General features: G+C 42.4%; 1 protein-coding gene across 4 annotated transcripts in view; it reads right to left on the bottom strand.

Annotated features, from left to right (window-relative positions):
- Positions 1 to 22,317, bottom strand: part of LOC141103383 (coagulation factor XIII B chain-like) — a 1,101,294-nt gene that overhangs the window by 75,583 nt on the left and 1,003,394 nt on the right. For all 4 annotated transcript variants that reach the window (XM_073592898.1, XM_073592899.1, XM_073592902.1 and 1 more), the window contains one exon: positions 6,488 to 6,685. In XM_073592898.1, the coding sequence (XP_073448999.1) occupies positions 6,488 to 6,685 (198 nt within the window). The remainder of the gene's footprint in view (positions 1 to 6,487; positions 6,686 to 22,317) is intronic.

Here is a 22,317-nt window from a genome sequence, read left to right as displayed (position 1 = left end):
AAACCGCGGCCTACCAGTGGGCACACAGTCTGCAACTCCAGCCTAGAGGAACAGTTTGTCCATGCCAGAGAAGGACACCCTGCAGCAGCATGGTATGTCTCAGAAGAGGCCGTTGCAACAGCTCAGTTCTGAATGCCACTGCAACACACCTGCATCCAGGAAAATTGATCGCTCGCTCTTTGGAGGACTGCTGATTGCGTACAGGATTGGTGAGAGAGGCTTTGCCCAGGAACCTTTATTGCCTTCCCTAAGATACCACACCTAAATAATGTGCACAGACACCTGTTATCTGGAGTCACACAGAGGAATGCCACATTACATAACCAGCCATTGCACATTTCTTCTCATCACCCTGTTATATTGAGGGACCCTTGTTTACAGAGCTCCTACATTGCCGGTGAAGATAACAAACGCAAAGCTTTGCTCATAGGACATTACCGCTGTTGCTCTTAAAGGGGACACACCACAGGTATTGAAATTACTTCACTGTGTGTATTAGAGGTATCATAGGCCAGCCTGGGGTTCCCCTTTAGCCATAGCCTTCCACATACATCAAAAGCTTGTTTGGGTAGTCCATTTAATCTGTATATGCTGTTATTTACTCAGTATTTGTTGCATAGTGTTACTGACTGATTTCTTTAAAATGTTTCAACCAAGTCCTGGATACTTATACAGGTCTTGGCTGACTAATGTTAACCTAAACTTTACTTTTCTCCAAGTAAATTTGAAGAACAGAACTGTGTTGTGTATTCTTGTTGAGTTATTCCATTAATCATATTGCTAGGTGTGCCAGAGGGGCCAGGACAGTTGATTGGGGTTTAAAGGCAGGGTAACGGACTGAACAAACAAAAGCAGCTCCTTCGGGGGTTTGCTACACAGGTATGCTCTTCTTGACACTTTTCGGTAAACAGAGAAGCCCAGCAACACATGCAAAATAGAGTCACAGATCTAGCAGAACACTGCAGCAAGAAGGTGTGGCTTCTCTGAGCTATTAGCGGAATGCCCAGGAACCCAGAGAAATTGTGGGAAATGTAGTTAAAGGGGCCTGCAACTGAGTATGTGAAGTTGGAGCGGAGCCATGAGTCAGTGTTGTTCCATCATCCATTGTGGATTTGTTTGGGATTTATCCCCTAAAGCGCTCTTGGCTTATCATTCGTTTGAAAGACAAATAATTATAGTAAGCAGCAAATCTCACTTTCACCCTCACTGTACTTTTGGGGTGCTTTCTGTCTGGAGTTTTGCCCTTTTGGATTAGTGGGTGTTTTTCCTTTTTTTGACCATTGAAAGCACTTTCTGCACGTTTGTGGACTTTATTATATATATTTCTTCTCAACACTTAAGGACAGACTTTTTTTTTTTGGAAGAGACAGATTTTTATTTTATTTTTCATATTTACTTTCAAAATTTACACATAATTTATGTGAAGGGATTTGTTGAGGTATTTTTAAGTCGAGCGTAGGACAGATATCCCCACTGGGCTTTCATACTGTGAACAGGTTTGAGTAAAATCCCTTGCATATGTCTTGTGGTGGCATTGGCACAATGAAACCCTGGGACCAAAGTTGGTTCAGGACCTTTAACAAATCAGACTGTTCTTGGATATTTTTTGCTTGATTTGAAAAAAAGAAAGTGTTAAAGGCAGTAGAGTCTTGAGCTCGATCTTTGAAACCAATAACTGAACACACAGGTCTGGGATATCTGTGACCAAGAAAGATGCAAACTGCAACAGACGTCCCCCAACGCTAAGAAATAAGCATGCCCCTTCATTGTCAAGAGGGCCTTGGGGAGGGCTTGGTTGGCTTTGTGAGGCAAGCTTTGTGCCAGAAGGAAGGGTTTTAAAGTTCAAGCCTGGGAAGAGCATGGAGGTGCTCTGGGTTTCGAGGCTAGGGCCTTCTAACGAAAGTGGTTTTGTGACTTTGCTCTGAGGAAGAACACATTTCCCACCTGTGTCTTCTTTATTGAATTAATTCAGTGCCTCATCAAATAGACATCTTCCTTGAAAAAGCATGTTTTAGCCAGAGAATCCTACATATGGATGGAGATTAGAGTCAGTCTGGATATTTGTCTCATGACTTGTTTCAGGGCATCTACACAGAAAAGAAGAACAGAAGTTGTTGTAATTTCCCTGCAACAGCACAAACCTTAAAGACAGGGTTATGTTGGTGGGTACAGTAAGATGTTTGTCGAGGACAAAGATGGCAGGCTCAACCACAGGAACAGCCCACTTTTTTGAAAACTATTTTTCCACTGGACAGAGTTCAGCAAAGATTTTTAGGGGAATGAAAATCATTTCACAAGTGACCCAGCCATCATAGACTGCACATTCTGTTTATGAACAGGGAATGTTTTGCCAGGGTTAATAGGTCTCTTTGTGCCCAAAGGGACATGGTGAGACATAGGTGAGTCAATCTTTACAGTGACAAGGCTTTTAAAAACAGAGCTTTTCAATGTTAGCAAGCAGTTGAAGCTCCCTCTTCAATAGAGTGACAGTGTTGGTGAGAGAAATCCTCTGCAGCTTCCTCCAACTCAACCTCTATGTCTTATTCATTCTCTCCGAGTTAGCATCCTCTAGAATTGGCATATCAGGGCCCAACTCCATTTAGGAAACTGGAGTAGGAACAGAATTAAGGCCATAATCTGTCTAATAAATTGGGACATACTGTAGATGCAGAAAATTATTTTGTCAAGTAGGCCACTTGTTGCTTGCCTGAAATAGAGCTAGAATTGGATGCAGAGAATGGTGTTAAAGCCTGTTCCTGCTCCGATGTAAGGGACACATTTGTTTGAGTGTTGTGTGGACCTTCGGCAGAGTAAATGTTCACCTGGTGTCCCTTTCACCTGGTCTCCACCATAGCTACAAATGAGGGTATTCTCTTGTGGGGCAATCGTGGATAAAGGTTAAGCATATCCAGTTGTATTACGCAGTCACCCTTGTGTAGACCATCATGTACCGAATCCTCGTGGTGAAAGAGTGGGAGGAAGTACCCAAGCACCTTATAATGGCTCTAGGCGGAAGTGATTTTAAAGTGTAAGACAACTGGTGTGATGTAGCACCTGATCATCTACCTGAGACTGAGCTCTGAGAGGTTGAATTTTAGCACCAAGTTTGAAAAATGTACACAATATAAAGTGAATGCATTCCAAACATAGCCCCATTTGCCCTATTTTACACAGTAATGGGCAAATATACAGGATGACCCTTTCTTACCTGTTCATGAAACTGGACTGGGTATAAAGTCCAGGCTTACCTGTCATGGAGACATACCCCTGAAGGGGTCTTTACGGACTGGGTTCCATAGCAATGGACCACTGCCCTGGACTTGTATAGCACGCTGCGGCGAAATTGACCTGTTGCACCAAGTGCCAAGGTGAGCGCCCCATACAGGACCCAGTCCCTTAACCACTTGACAACTGGGCACTTAAACCCCCTTCCTAACCAGACCAATTTTCAGCTTTCGGTGCTCTCACACTTTGAATGACAATTACTCAGTCATGCAACACTGTACCCATATGAAATTTTTGTCCTTTTTTCACACAAATAGAGCTTTCTGTTGGTGGTATTTAATCACCGCTGGGTTTTTTATTTTTTGCGCTATAAATCAAAAAAGACTGAAAATTCGATAAAAAAAAAAAAATTCTTTGTTTCTGTTAAAATTTATGGCAGAGTATTGGCGAGTATTGGTGAGTATTGGCAAGTATTGGCAGAGTATTGGCAAGTATTGGCAGAGTATTGGCAGAGTATTGGCAAGTATTGGCGAGTATTGGCAGAGTATTGGTAGAGTATTGGCGAGTATTGGCAGAGTTTTGCAGTGTTGCAGAGTATTGCACAGTGTTGCAGAGTATTGCACAGTGTTGCAGAGTATTGCACAGTGTTGCAGAGTATTGCAGTGTTGCAGAGTATTGCAGTGTTGCAGAGTATTGCACAGTGTTGCAGAGTATTGGCATTATCTACATTGAGCAGCGCTGTGGGCACTAAACATCTAGCCCACAGCGCTGTCATCTCTCCCCCCTCCCCTCGCACTGTACCGATCGGTACACAGAGGGGAGGGAGGAACCGGCATCATGATGTGACGCCGGTTTGTTTACAAGTGATCGCGCCGTCATTTGACGGAACGATCATGTGGTAAACGGCCGCGATCAGTGGCTATTTGCCGTGATCCATGATGCGCCGGGTCCTCAGGACCCGGCGGTCACAGATGTTCCCGGGTGCGCGCCCCAGGGGGCGCGCGGGAGCAGCATTCTGGAATGACGTCCATGGACGTCCACCCAGAACTAGCCGACCGCGCTGTTGCCATCTTTCGGCAATGGCCCAGTCGGCAAGTGGTTAAGCAACATTACAGGCCATCACCTCAGCATGGGGTCTAGGTATAGATCCCAGGGTTTCATCAAAGTTTTATTGATCTGGATACACTGCTTCTGTAAGCAGTAGAAAACAGTGAGGGTTGATTGAAGAATTCCAGGAAAATAAAAAGAAAAAAAGAAAAAAAATAAACTATTGAAGCTGGTTTCTCTAGGAAGGAGAAGAGGTCCAATACCTACGGACACTAAGAAAAAATTGAGGACTCACAGAGTGGGGTAGGGTTATAGGAGACGTATAGTGCCTTTAAAAAGTATTCATACCCCTTGAAATTTTGTCATTTTCAGATGATGGATTGAACAGTGCTTCTTGAGATGTTTAAAGCTTGAGATATTTTTGATACCCTAACCCTGCTTTAAACTTCACAACTTTATCCCTGACCTGTGTGGTGTGTTCCTTGCCTTCGTGATATTGTTTGTTTACTAAGGTTCTCTGAGAGCTTCACAGAACAGCTGTATTTATACTGAGATTAAATTACATTCATGTGGACTCTATTTAATAAATAGGTGACTTCTGAAGGTAATTGGTTCCATTAGATTTTAGTTAGGGGTATTAGAGTAAAGGGGCTTAAAACAAATGCATGCCTCACTTTTCAGATATTTCGTTGTAAAAAATTTTGAAAACCATTAATCATTTTCCTTCCACTTCACAATTATGTGCCACTTACATTACATTTACATTTTTGGTTGTAACATGTCCTCAAAGCTATTCAGTGTCCCATCACCTGATAATAAAGGACCTTTAACCCATGGTGTATGAATAGGGTGCCTGTGTCCTATACTGTACGATGAAGATAAAACTTTTCTTAGTTGCATGATTTCTACATATAGGAGATATTTTCAGCACTCTTAAAACACAAACCAGGGTCTGACTATGAAACAAAGCTGAAGCTTCCTCTCAATTTGACAGTCAGGTCCAGTTTTGCTTATTAAAGGAGTTGTAAAGGCAGAAGGTTTTTTATCTTAATGCATTCTATGCATTAAGATAAAAAACCTTCTGTGTGTAGCAGCCCCCTCAGCACCCCCCAATTACCTACCAGAGGTCCTTCTCTCTCCAGCGATGTCCACGATCCCCTCAGCCATCCAGTACACTCCACCTGATTTGCTGAGACAGAGCAGCAGCGCCATTGGCTCCCGTGGCTGTCAAAGTCAGTCAGCCAATCAGGGGAGAGAGGGGGCGGGGCTCCGTGTCTGAATGGATACATGGAGCTCTGACTCAGCTTGGGTGACCCCTGTAGCAAGTTGCTGGCCGAGGGGCACTCAAATGAGGGAGGAGCTAGGAGCATCAAAGAGGGACCCGAGAAGAGAAGGATCCAAGCTGCTCTGTGCAAATCCAACTGCACAGAGGAGGTAAGTATAACATGTTTGTTATTTAAAAAAAAACAAAAAAAAAACGAACCTTAACAATCACTTTAAGGGTGCTCAGTGTGGCTCCTGTATGAAGGAAGCTTGCAATTCTGAAACACGTATTTTATAAATGAAAGATGTTCCTATTTAACCCATAATAATCCCTGATCAGGGTTGCCAACTTTTAGTAAATTTACAAACAGTTTGCAAAATCCGTACTTTTTGCATTTGTCCCTGAATGTACATTATGGACATGCAGACTGTCTGTGAATGTACATTATGGACATGCAGACTGTCTCTGAATGTACATTATGGACATTCATAGACAGTTGCAAAAATTAGGGATTTTACAAATGGTTTGTAAATTTACTGGAAGTTGGCAACCCTGTCTCTGATTGGTTCCTCTCTCCCTCTTCCCTAAGATACCGTATTTAACGGTTTGTATGTAAAGTGTTTTTATTTTCATCTATTTAATTTTAACATGGCACCACTTACAAAAATACACAGCAAAAGCCTATTTCATTTGTAATCCTTCAAACATAAATTGTGTTATAATGTTGCTTAAAAAAATGTAATTGTGCATTAAGTTCAATTGCACATGCAGACTCAAACCACTGAAGTACAAAACTGTATAGCAGTATAGCGAATTGACATACTGGCAAATGTGTATGTTAAGTATTATTTATGTATTTATTTTTTCCTTGCTTATTAAATAATGTACACAAATTTAACGACAGAATTGTAGGAGGAAAGAGTAACATTTTCTGCAATTTCTGGTGTTTACCTTCCTTTAGGCATCTTGGGTATTTTAGCACACCGTCCAAGCACTGAATTCTCAGAAGTTTTGGATCAGAGATCTGATATCCAGGTTTGCAATCCAATGTCATATTATCAAAATGTTCACTGTATATTTTTTTGTTTTCTCCCCATTTAGGTTGTATATTGTTTTGTTGCATGTCAGTTTCTTTTACCGTACAAGGTACTGAAAACAAGTAAAATATATGATTACTTTAAACACATACAATAACAAAGAGCATACCTCATTTTTGTGCATACTGTAAAGAATGCTCAAGAACAAATATGTCTGATAGTCCATGATTCTTGATATAAAATATTTATTTATGGGAGTACAATGAATCTTGCCCTGTGCCTTGTCACATGAAGCATGTAATGCACCCCAGTGTTACAGCAATAGGAACACATACTGTAATGAAAACACATTAGTAGAGTGAAAAAGGTTTAGAACATATGGCAAATGCTTGATGTTGCTCATGTGCAGAGCCTACATCAGTGTCCTTCCTTACATCAGGGTTCCATCAGAATCCCCCTTACATCAGAGTCCCCACTGAGTGGGAGGAATTCTGGGAGGCGAGCTGGTGAGTGTAGCTGTGGATGTTTTATTTGAGCTGTGTACAGAGTCTTTGTGAGTGATGGAATCTGTCCTTTCTGTGTAAGTGACGTATAAAAAATGATGCTAATGTTAATATTAAACCAAAATAAAGAATGGTAACCAATCACCAAATTTTATGAAAAAAATTGAATAATCAACAAATGACTTGTGAACATCAAATAACATAAAATAAAAAAGCTGAGTCCATTAATTACTAAATGGGAATACAAAACAGCAATAAAAAAGAAAAAAAATGACAAAACATTTAAAATAAAAATATAATTATAGAAAATAAATGCAGTCCACTTATATAACTCCAACACTGTTGTGTTTATGAGATATTGTGCTCCAATGTATCAAAAACACAGTGTTCCACCCAAAGCGAGATATTCAGTTACGCTTACCAGAAACATTCGGCCACACTGTGACCATCAAGCATGGATATACAGTGGGGACGGAAAGTATTCAGACCCCCTTAAATTTTTCACTCTTTGTTATATTGCAGCCATTTGCTAAAATCACTTAAGTTCATTTTTTTTCTCATTAATGTACACACAGCACCCCATATTGACAGAAAAACACAGAATTGTTGACATTTTTGCAGATTTATTAAAAAAGAAAAACTGAAATATCACATGGTCCTAAGTATTCAGACCATTTGCTCAGTATTTAGTAGAAGCACCCATTTGATCTAATACAGTAATGAGTCTTTTTGGGAAAGATGCAACAAGTTTTTCACACCTGGATTTGAGGATCCTCTGCCATTCCTCCTTGCAGATTCCTCTCCAGTTCTGTCAAGTTGAATGGTAAATGTTGGTGGACAGCCATTTTTAGGTCTCTCCAGAGATGCTCAATTGGGTTTAAGTCAAGGCTCTGGCTGGGCCATTCAAGAACAATCAAGGAGTTGTTGTGAAGCCACTCCTTCGTTATTTTAGCTGTGTGCTTAGGGTCATTGTCTTGTTGGAAGGTAAACCTTCGGCCCAGTCTGAGGTCCTGAGCACTCTGGAGAAGGTTTTTTGTCCAGGATATCCCTGTACTTGGCCGCATTCATCTTTCCCTCGATTGCAACCAGTCGTCCTGTCCCTGCAGCTGAAAAACACCCCCACAGCATGATGCTGCCACCACCATGCTTCACTGTTTGGACTGTATTGGACAGGTGATGAGCAGTGACTGGTTTTCTCCACACATAGCTCTTAGAATTAAGGCCAAAAAGTTCTATCTTGGTCTCATCAGACCAAAGAATCTTTTTTCTCACCATCTTGTACTCCTTCAGGTGTTTTGTAGCAAACTTCATGTGGGCTTTCATCTGTCTTGCACTGAGGAGAGGCTTCCGTCTGGCCACTCTGCCATAAAGCCCCGACTGGTGGAGGGCTGCAGTGATGGTTGACTTTCTATAACTTTCTTCCATCTCCCTACTGCATCTCTGGAGCTCAGCCACAGTGATCTTTGGGTTCTTCTTTATCTCTCTCACCAAGGCTCTTCTCCCCCGATAGCTCAGTTTGGCCGGACAGCCCGCTCTATGAAGGGTTCTGGTCGTCCCAAATGTCTTCCATTTAAGGATTATGGAGGCCACTGTGCTCTTAGGAACCTTAAGTGCAGCAGAATTTTTTTTGTAACTTTGATCAGATCTGTGCCTTGCCACAATTCTGTTTTTGAGCTCTTCAGGCAGTTCCTTTGACCTCATGATTCTCATTTGCTCTGACATGCACTGTGAGCTGTAAGGTCTTATATAGACAGGTGTGTGGCTTTCCTAATCAAGTCCAATCAGTATAATCAAACACAGCTAGACTCAAATTAAGGTGTAGAACCATCTCAAGGATGATCAGAAGAAATGGACAGCACCTGAGTTAAATATATGAGTGTCACAGCAGGGTCTGAATACTTAGGACCATGTGATATTTCATTTTTTCTTTTTTAATAAATTTGCAAAAATGTCAACAATTCTGTGTTTTTCTGTCAATATGGGGTGCTGTGTGTATATTAATGAGGAAAAAAAAATGAACTTAAATGATTTTAGCAAATGGCTGCAATATAACAAAGAGTGCAAAATTTAAGGGGGTCTGAATACTTTCCGTCCCCTGTCTATGTATAAGTCTTCTCCAATTGATCAATATGCCAAATTTGGTCCGCTCCAACTCCTGTCTCCTTTCCCAGTTACAGGCTCTACAAAGACGGCTCCACCAATGAGCCACAAAGAGGCAGATGATCGTGTAATACCGGTTTTATTTTTGAACAATGTTAAAAACAATTGTGTATTGCACTCACATTTTATTATTATAATTATAAGGCATCAAATCATATGCAGCTCTAGAACCGATGGTGTCCAATCCGACTGCTGTGTGAAAAGCAGCGTGTGTTCCACCCAGAATACTAGCTAAACTCAAGAGCTCCATCATATGTGTGTCTCAAGCCTCTCTGTAATGCATTTCACAAGTGCAAGACATAACACTAACATGTTAGAAAAAAAAATTCAAAAATTCAAAAACAGAATCACTGAGTTGGAAAATGAATCACTCCCTTGTTGTGTCAGTATTTGTTGAACCACCTTTTTCTTTAACTACAGCTTTTAGCCAGTCAGGATTGGAGATTGGCTAACAGACCCTCTGTTTGGTTCGCTGCAGAACTTTCATACATCGCAAAAGTTCGGACCCGAATAATGAACTCCTTTGAATTCTATGGCGCCCAAACTGGAAAAATTAAAAGTGCCCAAATTACATTTTCCATTCAAGATTTCTTTATTTTATAAAAAGCTGCTTGGGGAGCCAGTCTATATGACAATTTGAATGAATCTTGGTGTCTCTTTCATAGACTTTGGATAGCAGTAACAGGTGCAGAAAAATTGGGCTTTGGGTTTTGGTGGTGCCTTTACACCGTAACCCTATAGAGGTACTCATGATGAAAGCAAAAATTGGCCTTGTTGTCAAAAATTGCAATTATATGCTCCTGTCAAACTGCAGAAAAATTGGTCCTTGGGTGTTAATTGTGTCCATGAAACCTACACCAAAAAAATTCTTCCAGATGAAATCAACACCCACAAAGCTAGGCAGCCTAGACAGTCTTTCATAGATTCCAGATCCATAAAACACTTATGCCACGTACGCACAGTCGAATTTTCCGACGGAAAATGTGCGATCGGAGCGTGTTGTCGGAAATTCCGACCGTGTGTGGGCTCCATTCCGACGCACAAAGTGCCACGCATGCTCAGAAGGAATTCCGAGACGGAAGAGCTCGGTCTGGTAAAATTAGCGTTCGGAATAGATAGAGCACTTTCGTCACGCTGCAATGTTTTAAATTGTTTAATACAGCGCACTCTCTTCTTCTTAATAATGTGAGAAGAATGAAGTAGTTTTGCTGCTCATATTCACACAGAGTTCTCACAAACTTATTTCTTTATTATTTATCGTGATTCCCTCAATATATTTTGATTTGTCACATCTGACAAAATTTCTTTTTTGTTGTTTTATTTTTGTTTTGTATTTTTTTCAAGGCTGATTTTTTTTTTTTTTTGTTTTGTATTTTTTTCAAGGCTGATTATACACATAGGTGAGTATAATTGAAACAAAAATTCCTTTATTAAGGGCTCAGAACCAAACAAAGAGGGAGGCAACGCTGGAGAAACAGCAGAAATTGGCGAAGCCTTAGACCCCCAGGGCAGACATCAATTCTTTTCCAGCAAAATTGGTGGCCTGAGGAGTCCATATCTAAGGGAGTGCAGTCTGGTCCAGAAGTCCCAGAGATCATGAAAGCAGCAGACGACATGTATGTTCCCAGGCTGTGGTACTACAAGAGGCTGCATCTTTTGCCAGACCAGACTGAGCCCAGGGCCATCACTCTCTGGTCTTCCTTCCACGCTTCCTTCCCGGCTGTGGCTCTGGTGTTGGAGATGTGGCAGGAGGAGGAGTAGGACCTGGAGGAGGAGGAGGAGTAGGACCTGGAGGAGGAGGAGGAGGACTATGTGTGAGGTCACAAATGTGGGTAGCACATATTATTTGGCCCCTCAACCCCTTATTGAGAGCTTCCAAAATTAAGGATTCACACAGGAGTCGTTGGCCCTCCTCCATCTGCATCATTTTGCAGGCAGTTATGCCAGCAAAGTCCTCCTCCACACTGTGGGGGGTTCTCAGGGCCTCTGTAGCCTTCCAAAAGAGGCCTATGGCAGCCCCCTCCAGGTTACCCCTCTTCCTGCCACTTTGTCTTTGAAGGTGTAGGGGAGGGACCTGGGTATCAGGCAGCCTGCTTGGCCTGGCCACCTCCTGGCTGAGACTTCCCTGTGCATGAAAAAGGGACATGGTTTTAGTTTTTGCATCATCAATCACAATCAGAAATTAGTACTCCAAACTAACATCTAGTTAACATCATTGATTGGACAACCATGAATATTTAGAGGAATGCTATACCTGGCTCAAGCTGGGCTCCTCCACATGTTGCTGCCTGAAAGGCCCAGGTTGGGCGTCAGAAGCCTCAGCTGGGGGGGAAGGAAGCATGGAAGGAAGACTGGAGAGTGCTGGCCTGGGTTCAGTCTAACCTGCCAGAAAATGCAGTCTGTCATAGTACCACAGCCTGGGGACATAAATGTCATCTGCAGCTCCTGATCTCTGGGAATCCTGGACCTTCTTGTGCTCCCTTAGATAAGTGCTCCTCAGGCCACCAATTAGGATCTTCAAATAGGTGATGTCTGCCGTGGGGATCACCGTCTTCACAAATCCCAACAAATTATCCAGCGCTGCCTTCCTCTTTGTTTGGTTCTTATATTCAGGGTGGTTTATCTCCCATAGACAGGGCAGCTCCCTGAACATATCAATGAAGATTGGCATAAAGTCCTGATCCTTCGAGATATCCATTTTCACTGCTAAACACAACACAAGACAAACCCTAATGTCAGCCTAAAGTCTTCTAAACTTGTGCAAATACAGGCCTCAATCTAGAAGCAGTATGGGCCCAATGTTAAATCTTACCTTCGCAATCACGATGGGTGCCTCCGTTACTCCTTCCTCCGCTCACAGATTGTACGTACTAGGCATGCGTGTTACGCTTTATAGACATTGCGCATGCGTGAAACTCCGCCCGCCCCTGACGTTCTTTCTAGTCTATTCCCCGCCCCTTCTCGTTCGTCGCAGTGGGGAAGAGCACATGGCAGAGACACAGCAGGTGTCGGATAATTACACCAACGAGGAGGAGGAGGAGGAAAGCCTGGAGGCAGAAACGTCCGATCCAGAAGGAGACAATTTAAGGCATCAAATATGTCCTTTGGGGAGATGTTGGAGATGGTCGACATCCTGAAGAAGGCTGACTATGATGGGAAGTATGGACCTTACCCTAACCCCAATGTCAGAAAGGCCAAGATCATGGCGAAAGTGGTCAAGAGTCTGCACCGGAATTTCGGGGTAAGACGATCGAAAGATCAGCTCAGGAAGCGGTGGTCGGACCTCAAATTAAGAGAGCATGAGCAGTACAGAAAGATCAGAAGAGTGCTGCAAAAAAGTAAGTAGTTGTGCTGTGTTCCTATTCTTTTTATGTTTATTACGTTTGTGCTGCTCCATGTGCTTTTCTTAACTGTTATCCAGTTTAAAATGGCAACTTTCATGTTCATGGGCACATTATTCGTTCGTATCAAACATTTTTCGTTCGGCCTAGAAAACACCATTGTTTTGGCCATATGCATTTGCCCACATTTTTTAGGGCCTACTTGTCTGAAACTAATTTGGTTGTGTAGATGGGTTTGTTACTAGAATCAAATGCAAACTAGATTCTGTGTAAGGAGAGGACACTCAGCAGCTGTTTACACATCTGGACGCTGGAGCTAAACAGACAACAGACTGGAACTCTGCCAAAACAGACAATTGTACCCCCACTTCCAAGCAATGTTTCATATTTATAGTTCTGCCATCAAATATCTGTGTGCTAAGTATACCTATTTTTTTTTACATAGGGGAGAAAAGACTGGGAGGACACCCCTCATCCGAGGAGACCACAGACTCCCCACCTCTGGAAGAAGGGGAAATCCACCCAAGCAACGCAGAGCAGGAAGAAGACGTGGTGGAAATTGGCACCACAACAGGTGAGTGTCTGCAACCACAGGCTCTGGTAAGAGATGGATGCCGGCACATTTATAATACATGGTGTGTTTTTTTGTTTCTATCTTTTTAGGTGATCGTGATGTTGTGGATCCAGATCCTTTCATCTCGGAAAGTGCACAGATCCTGATCGGGGAGATCATGGGGTGTAATAGGGACTTGGAAAACATCCAGAAAAACATCAATGATGTTCAACTAAAAATGAAGAACATCACTGATGTTTTAGGGAGAGTTTAAAACCCCTCCAAATTTGTTTGGTTTTTTGTGTGCTAAAAATTGACATTTTTTGACAAATTTGAGAAAAGACAAATTTTGAAGATGCACACAGTGTGTCAACATGTGCTATCTGCCATCATGGGAGATCAATGAACGCATTTTGGGGGTGCAACCCCTTCCTCAATAATAAAGTAGCTGTGAGGAAGGGGTTGCATCCCCAAAACACGTCCTTTGATCCCCCCGTGATGGCAGCTAGCACATGTTGACATTCGGCAATTTGTGTGCATCTTCAAAATTTGGCTTTTCCTGGGGTGACTTGACCCCATCTGAACGCAATATCAAACACAGTTTGTAAATACTCATGTCTGATATTGCCTTCAAGTTCTACCAAATGTGAACTTTGTAAGTTCAAGATTTGTGTCTTTCTTGTTGGTTTTAAACATGCCTGTTTTATCTTAAATGGACATTTCTACTTTTTCTAATGTGACCCCAAAAATTGTTATACAACAAACATGTTGGTTTGTTTTAAAAACATTTTCTAATTGCACATGTGATTGTGCTGGTATTAAAAAGATTGTTAATCAAGAATGTGTGGATTATTGTTTCAACGCTCCAACACTTTTGTGGTGCTCTAATTGGTGTTTTCTGTGACAATGGGTGTTATTTCCTAAGGGCAAATACACTTTGCACTACAAGTGCAGTTTCAACTGCACTTGTAGTGCAAAGTGTCTTTGCCTTTAGTAAATAACACCCAACAGTGCTTTGTAAGGTTACACAATCATGCCATTTTCAGGCCTCATCACATTTTTGTCAGGGTCAGCTAAAATAAACACAACCAGTAAATGTCACCAAAGATTTGAGTAGTTATTTTTTTTCATTTGAAAAAGGTTTCAGACATTGTCTGGCATATTGATAGCACCCCTACCCGCAAAGAATTCAAGGTATCTTAGCCGGACATCACGGGCACTCGGGGGGGGCAAGCCAGGACGGCCACTTTCAAGCGCCACCAGGGTTGTTTCATTTTGAATTCCAGCCTCAGGCCCAACTGAGCCAGCATAGTTGTCAGAATGTTGCTGTAAAAAGTTGTATAGAACACAGCACGCCAGGATTATATGATTCAGTTTATACTCCGCCATATGTATGGGTGTAAGAAATAGGCGGAACCGGCTGGTCATGATTCCAAACATGTTCTCCACCACTCTTCTGGCTCTGGCCAGCCGGTAATTAAAAACCCTCTGGTCCGGGGTGAGGGTCCTCATTGGGAATGGCCGCATAAGATGGTCCCCCAGCGCAAATGCTTCATCCGCAACGAAGACGAATGGGAGTCCTTCCACAATGTCTTCTGGAGGTGGCAAGTCCAAGCTGCCATTCTGGAGACGCCTGTAGAACCCCGTCTGGGCGATGCCTCCACCATCGGACATCCGGCCATTCTACCCCACGTCCACATACAGGAACTCATAAGTAGCCGACACCACCGCCAACATCACAATACTATTGAACCCCTTATAATTATAATAGTACGACCCCGAGTTGGGTGGTGGGACGATGTGGACGTGTTTCCCATCAATTGCCCCTCCGCAGTTAGGAAAGTCCCACCACTGGGCAAAGTGGGAGGCCACAGTCTGCCATTCCTGTGGTGTGCAAGGAAACTGTGGAGTCAAACAAAAATAAAATTAAATTAGTCATTTTGCACATAAACAGGGAAAGCTGATTAGACACAAACATTCTTGGCCAAGATAAAGATAACATTTATTTGAGGGAGTTTTTAAAGTATAAAAGTATAAGGTACACCTATCAGATTCCCCCTCCCCCCCTTTCATGGGCCATTTCTAACATTATGGGGGGGGGGACTCTTGGACAGGTAACCCTCTCCACTTCATTGAGAGATGAATGCCTAAATAATGGGTATTACTTTGAACAGCCCCTCCTTAGTTACACTATTGGCAGCCCACTGGACAGGTAAGAATTGTCAGAATACAAAGATATAAATACACATTGTACACATTTGAGCACATTTGGACATTCTGCTATTACCTATCAAGATAATAATAGTATACAGAAACTTGAAACAGTACCATCTGAAAGTATTCAGACAGGCCCTTGCACTACATGCTTTGGGGAACTCATCCATAAATCTGACAACAAAAGAGGTGGGTATAGCGTGTATGGGTTTGGCAAAGTCAGCACATAGATGATTGAGGATAGATAGAGAATTGTTATCAGCTGACTTAGCAGTTGGGGGGAGGGAGGGTTCAAAATTATTTGGGGACCCCCCAAAAAAAGCCTCTGGCACTCTGCCTGAATTTAAAGCACAAATCACATTTAAAAACATGTTAGGGGGTGTTTGGGGTAAAGCACTACTATAGAGCTGATAAAATACACTGTTAAGTGACTACACGAGGTGAATATAGGTCCAGGAGACCATGCTGGGGAGGTAAGTGAAAGCAAATATGTATGAAGGACAACAAAAATAATTACATAAAAATCCAGCATGCATGAGGACAAAGGGGACATTCACAGCATATTCCAATCATGGTAATTAGGGAATGAGGAAAGAAATACAATACATTAGCAAACATTAAATACAATAAAATGTGATATTAAAGGATAAAAATCTTACCTTAATATACTCCTTCTGCAGGACCTGGATGATGGAATAACAGGTCTCTGGGATATCCCCAGAGCCTGGGGGGTGATGCCTGTCGAGAACTTCAAGCCCTGCAGGATTCTCCCCGTCGTCAAGTACCGCAGGGTGGCGACTAACTTCTGCTCCGGAGTGATGGCTTGCCTCATGCAGGTATCCTGCCTGCTGATATAGGGGGTCAGCAAAGCCAACAAACTGTGAAATACGGGGTCCGTCATCCGGAGAAAGTTCCTGAAATCATCAGGATTATTCTCACGGATCTCACGGAGCAAAGGCATATGACAGAACTGGTCACGCTGAAGCAACCAATTCTTGGTCCATGAACTCCTCCCCACCCTGTTTGTTCATGGACTGGACTTGTGTCAAGGTCAGGACCCCAACACCAAGCCCCCACACAGTACGAACTCTACGAGGAGTACGTATATGCAACATGGCTAGAAAACGGTCGGCTGCTCAGAACGAAGTAACAGAACGCACTGAAGAACAGCAAGGCCTGTGAAGAGTGACCTGAAAAACAGTAACGAGCGGACAAGATCGCTCTGAATAGTTCAATACGAACTGACTGCACTTACTGAAGAGCAGATACAAACCCACAAGCACAAACTGAACAGCAGAAAACGATCTGAAAACCACGAGTCTGAAAAAGCGCGAATCGTCTCTCACCAAACTTTTACTAACACGAGATTAGCAAAAGGAGCCCAAAGGGTGCCGCGCTTGGTTCTGAACTGGCCTTTTCTAGTCTTGTCGTACGTGGAGTACGTCACCGCGTTCTTGTCGATTGGAAATTCCGACAACTTTGTGCAACCGTGTGTATGCAAAACAAGTTTGAGCCAACATCCATCGGAAAAAATCCATGGATTTTGTTGTCGGAATGTCCGATCAATGTCTGATCATGTGTACGGGGCATTAATCAGCAACCTCAGGGGCTTGATAGCTGCTGCTAATCCAGGATTGATTCATTTTAAATAAATGTCAGTTGGTTCACGTTTTCTGTGGACAGACGCGTTATCTTATCTGCCACAAAGCCTCCGGCAGCACTGCATGCCCATGCGGAAAGCACAACGGATGCAGGGCAGCCCAGCAGCTCAATTGCATACTGAGCAAGTTCTGGCCAGTGGTCTACCGTGTTTCCCCGAAAATAAGACCGGGTCTTAATTTTGGCTACAAAAAAGACACCGGGCTTATTTTCAGGGGATGTCTTATTTACAGTATATACAATAATCTACATTTATGCAAATACAGTCAAGTCATCTTCTTCTGGAAAAAATAAATATCCTGATCCTTTAAAGCATAATAGACAGCACACAAAAAACCTAGCATAAAACAATAAAATGTTTTTAAAAAAGTTCCTGTGTCCTGTCTTCTCTCCCCCTCTCCTCCTGTCAGCTTAGGAGTCAGCATTATGAAATTCTGTAATCCCAAAACTTTAGTTAAATTTCTTGTAAAATTATGTAATCCATTCTGTAAAAAGATTATATAATGTGCAGTGTGTCTCCTTGTGTAACCTTATTGTGGAAAATACCTTATTTATAGCGCTGCTGGACGCTCACGTCACCCGCTGGAGCTCTTCTTCCCCGCTCTGAGCACTGCAGAGGGAGGGGCCGAGATCCCAGCTGATGTCAGCCCTACTCTGAGCACTGCAAAGGGAGGGGCCGCTGATGTCAGATAGGAGGAGAGGAGAAGAGCTCCAGTGGGTCGCGTGAGCACCCAGCGGCGCTGTAAATAAGGTATTTTCCACAATAAAGTTACAAAAGGAGTCAAACTGCACATTACAAAATCTTTTTACAAAACAGATTACATGTTTTTACAAGGACTTTAACTGGGGGTTATTTTTGGGGTAGGGCTTTTATTGCAGCCATCCCCAAAAATCACGCTAGGTCTTTTTTTCGGGGCAGGGCTTATTTTCAGAGAAACAGGGTATTCTTATGACCCAGTAACCCAGTGGATCGTCAACTGGAAAGCTCTTCATGTCTGTTTTCGCCCCTAGATAATCTCCCACCATATGATGCAGACGCTGCCAATCAGATACGAAAGCTAACAGCCTGGGCGTGGAGGACTAAAAAAATGTTGAAATGCATCACTGAACTGCCCGATCTCACTTATCAAAGTAGATCTCAAAACGATGACTAAGGTCCTGGCAAACAAAATGAATACATTCCTCTCTAGGTATGTCCATCCAGACCAGGTGGGGTTTGTACTTAACCGACAGGCTCCCAATCAGACCCAATGACATATATATCATGTCAGCGTTGCAGTCTAACTGGGATAATCATGGACCCAGGAAGGGTAAGCTGTTGTCATTAGATCTTTGCAAGGCCTTGACTCCTTGTCATGGGACTATATATTCTATGTACTTAAAGGCTACGGATTTGGCCCAAAGTTTTTGATGGTATTGCAGACCCTTTATAGGTGCATCCACTGCCAGGACCCTGGTAAAGGGATATGGCTCACAAGAAATAGATATTCACAGGAGGACCCGACATGGGTGCCCTCTAGCTCCCATTTTATTTATACTAGCTCTGGAACCCTTATCTATCAAACTTAGGAACGATCCCGAAATAAAAAGGTATATTTTGTGGGGATCTGGAACACAAGTGTGCTGACGATATCCTCTTATTTCCTCCCGGTTACGTTGTTCCCTAATCTATATCAAACTTGGCGGCACTTTTCCACTATCTCGGGTCTCTCTATCAATCACTCAAAATCAGCTGCCCTTCATCGCTCATTGCATCTGGACACATTCACACAAATACAAAAAACATTTCCCTTTAAATGGCAGACGAAGGCCCTCCCATACTTAGAAATTTTTCTGACTGCTACTCTAGATACATTATATCAGGCAAATTATCCTCCACTATATAGAAGGATGATGGCCAATCTCCAACGATGGGATAACAACCCCCCATGATGGTTCGGTAGACTGTACATGATTAAGATGAATCTCTTGCCAAAGTTATTATGTATATTCAGAACACTACCTCAATTTGTATGCCAGATCTACACAAGTTCCAAAATAAGGTTATAAACTTTTATGGGGGAACAAGAGACCACAGGTGAACACTCTTTATATACACCCATGTTAAAGGGCCCCCTGGGAGTTCTAGATCTTGCCAAATATTTTTTATGGAGCGCAATGGGCACAGTTAATTTGCTACCATTCTTCATCACCCCAAACTATCTGGATGAAAAAAAAATCTTCCTTGCACCCCACAAAGCCAATTAGTCACTTAACCGCTTGCCGACCAGAGCCATTGTTTTATGGTGGCAGGTCGGCTCTCCTGCGCAAATCACCGTAGCTGTAGGGTGGCTCCTGCAGGTGCGGTGGCGGATCGCTCGGACTCGATGTCCGCCGGCGACCCACGAACGGCTATTACAGAGGCAGTGGAAGAATAGAAAGCTGGATAGCCGCACTCCAAAAATTCACCTTTATTGTAAAAATAGGTATCAAGGTATCATGGGTGGATACAGACTAACTGCACAGCTGCTGACCAGATATGGTGCTTAGTCATAGCTAGAGTTCTACAAGTACATACAGATATATATATATATACACACCTAAATGATTAAGCCTATCATTAAACCAATTGACAAATCATGTGTGCCATTAAATCCAAAATGAACACCTGTGACCATCTAGAGTTCATAAATTACCCATTAGGTGGATAGAGAGAAACCTCCCTCTCCCAATCTGCCAGAGATTCCACATATATGAGAATATTAAATATAAAATAATAGTAAAGAATCCCAAATCCAGAGAAGAAAAGGAAACACCGGTGCAACTTAAAGAGGACAAGACACATAATAAAGAATAAAATAATACCGTATGTAATAAAACTCACATGGACCAGCATATGCAACAGGGGAAAAAGAAAAACCCTATAGGCCTGTCACCCATGCATTAATGCTGGCACATTCCGCTCAAAGGTTCCAATCTGCTGAAAATATGATATTGATCCCTCCATAAATGGCCAATGCCATATCAATGAAGCATATACATATATAAAAAATATTAAGTTCTTCGATTCTAGTGTTCTCTCTTGTGATTCCACTAAAACACCTCAATATGATCCTCAAAGTTAAATCATATATATATATAACGACAGAAAGGGATCGCTGCACAAAAATGTAATCAAAACATCCAAAATATATAGGCCATCATCGTAACAGTTTTGGGCTAATAAAGATCACGCCCTTCTTTAAAACATGGTGCCTATAAATTATGACATACATGGTACAATTTATATAAAGCAAATACAGTTCCACTGTACTGTGATATATTGTACTTGCCACTTTTAAAGGCATTTTTTATTTTGTCTCTCAAAATAAAAAATAAAAATATTTTAAAATAATATATTTGATATTATTTCTGCGCCTTAAAAATCCTCATTACCTCTCTTGTTCTTCTACATAATATTTGGATGTGGTGCTAAAATAAAGTTGGTTTATCCACGATCAAAAAAACGTTTCCACAATTCTGGAAGTAGTAGGCCCCATCGAACATGAAAAAATGATGGGTGAATAAATATTATAAACAACACAAAATTAACTCCTAATGCACCAAGGAATAATTACTGCGATGTTTCAGAAAGAAGGTGACTGCCTGGAGTCCCAAGGAGTTACGAATAGAAGAGTATAGGCTTGCTACATCGCAAGTGACCCAGACGTAGTTGGGGTCCCTTCTGACATGTTGTATATCCGACAAAAGCTGCTTGGTGTCCCTAAGGAAACCAGGCAGAGCAGAGACCAGTGGCTGTAGCTGATGATCAACCCATTCACCCAATCTCTCATTTAATGATCCGATACTCGCTACTATGGGTCTGTCAATGGGTGACACCCTTTATGTGTTTTCGGTAGATGATGAAAAAATAGGCATAATTGGTGCATCAGGGATGAACATCTTCTCACATAAAGAAAAAATTCTAGAAGTACACCTAAATCCTTCCTAAACATAGATGTAGGGTCCCCCCTTAACTTTAAATGTGTGTTATCATCTGATAATTGACAGATCGCTTCATTCCTATGTGTCAGAATTAGGGGTGAGCTTCGTGTTCGAGTTGAACCCATGTTCGACTCGAACATGGGTTCAACATTGGCTGTTCGATCGTTCGCCAAATTGTGAACAATATGGGCCGAATTTGGCGCGTCATGGCCCATAATTCACTGCTGCATCGCAGTGCATTGCTGGGTGATGATTGGCCAAGCATGCACTATGACCCGCATGCTTGGCCAATCACAGCACCGTCGGTAGAGAGAGCTGTAATTGGCCAAAGCCAGGGTGGCTTTGGCCAATTATGGCTCAGGGGGTTTAGAACACGCCCCACACTATATAAGGCCGCCTGCACGGCGGCCCTGTGTAGTGTGCTCCGGCGTGCTTAGAGAGAGAGAGAGACAGTGTCATTTCATTTAATTTAGCTAGATTAGGCAGGACAGTCAGTGAGTTAGCTGCACTTACAGTGTATTGTGTATATATATATATGCATCCCAGGTGTTGTGTGTGTATATATATATATACACATACACACTATATTCAGTTTAGCTAGATCCGTTCCTGTTATCTTCCTACTGACAGGGTGGCTTGTCTTGTTACAGTATTTACAGCTACCTGAAGAAAATTGCTGGTGTTCTTTTGATCCTATTAGTACCACAGTCAGGCAGCTAGACTATTTACAGTTAGTGTAGTGCATCCTCCTCACAGTGTTCAGCTAAAGCTACAAGTTAGTTTAGTGTGACCTCTGCACAGTGTTCAGCTAAAGCTACAAGTTAGGGTAGTGCGTCCTTCTCATAGTGTTCAGCTAAAGCTACAAGTTAGGGTAGTGCGTCCTCCTCACAGTGTTCAGCTAAAGCTACAAGTTGGTGTAGTGCATCCTCCTCACAGTGTTCAGCGAAAACTACAAGTTAGTGTAGTACGACCTCTGCACAGTGTTCAGCTAAAGCTACAAGTTAGTGTAGTGTGTCCTCCTCACAGTGTTCAGCTAAAACTACAAGTAAGTGTAGTGCGTCCTCCTCACAGTGTTCAGCTAAAGCTACAAGTTGGTGTAGTGCGTTCTCCTCACAGTGTTCAGCTAAAACTACAAGTTAGTGTAGTGCGTCCTCTTCACAGTGTTCAGCTAAAGCTACAAGTTGGTGTAGTGCGTCCTCCTCACAGTGTTCAGCTAAAGCTACACGTTAGTGTAGTGCGTCCTCCTCACAGTGTTCAGCTAAACCTACAAGTTATATTTTTGCGAGCTCTGCACAGTGTTCAGCTAAAGCTACCTGTAGAAGGTTGGTGGTGTTTTCCTGATCCTATCACT

Source organism: Aquarana catesbeiana, linkage group LG07 (genome assembly GCF_042186555.1).
Source record: "Aquarana catesbeiana isolate 2022-GZ linkage group LG07, ASM4218655v1, whole genome shotgun sequence".
Lineage (NCBI taxonomy): Eukaryota > Metazoa > Chordata > Amphibia > Anura > Ranidae > Aquarana > Aquarana catesbeiana.
The sequence above is the reverse complement of the archived record's forward strand: the minus strand, read 5'-3'. Positions and strand labels throughout refer to the sequence as shown.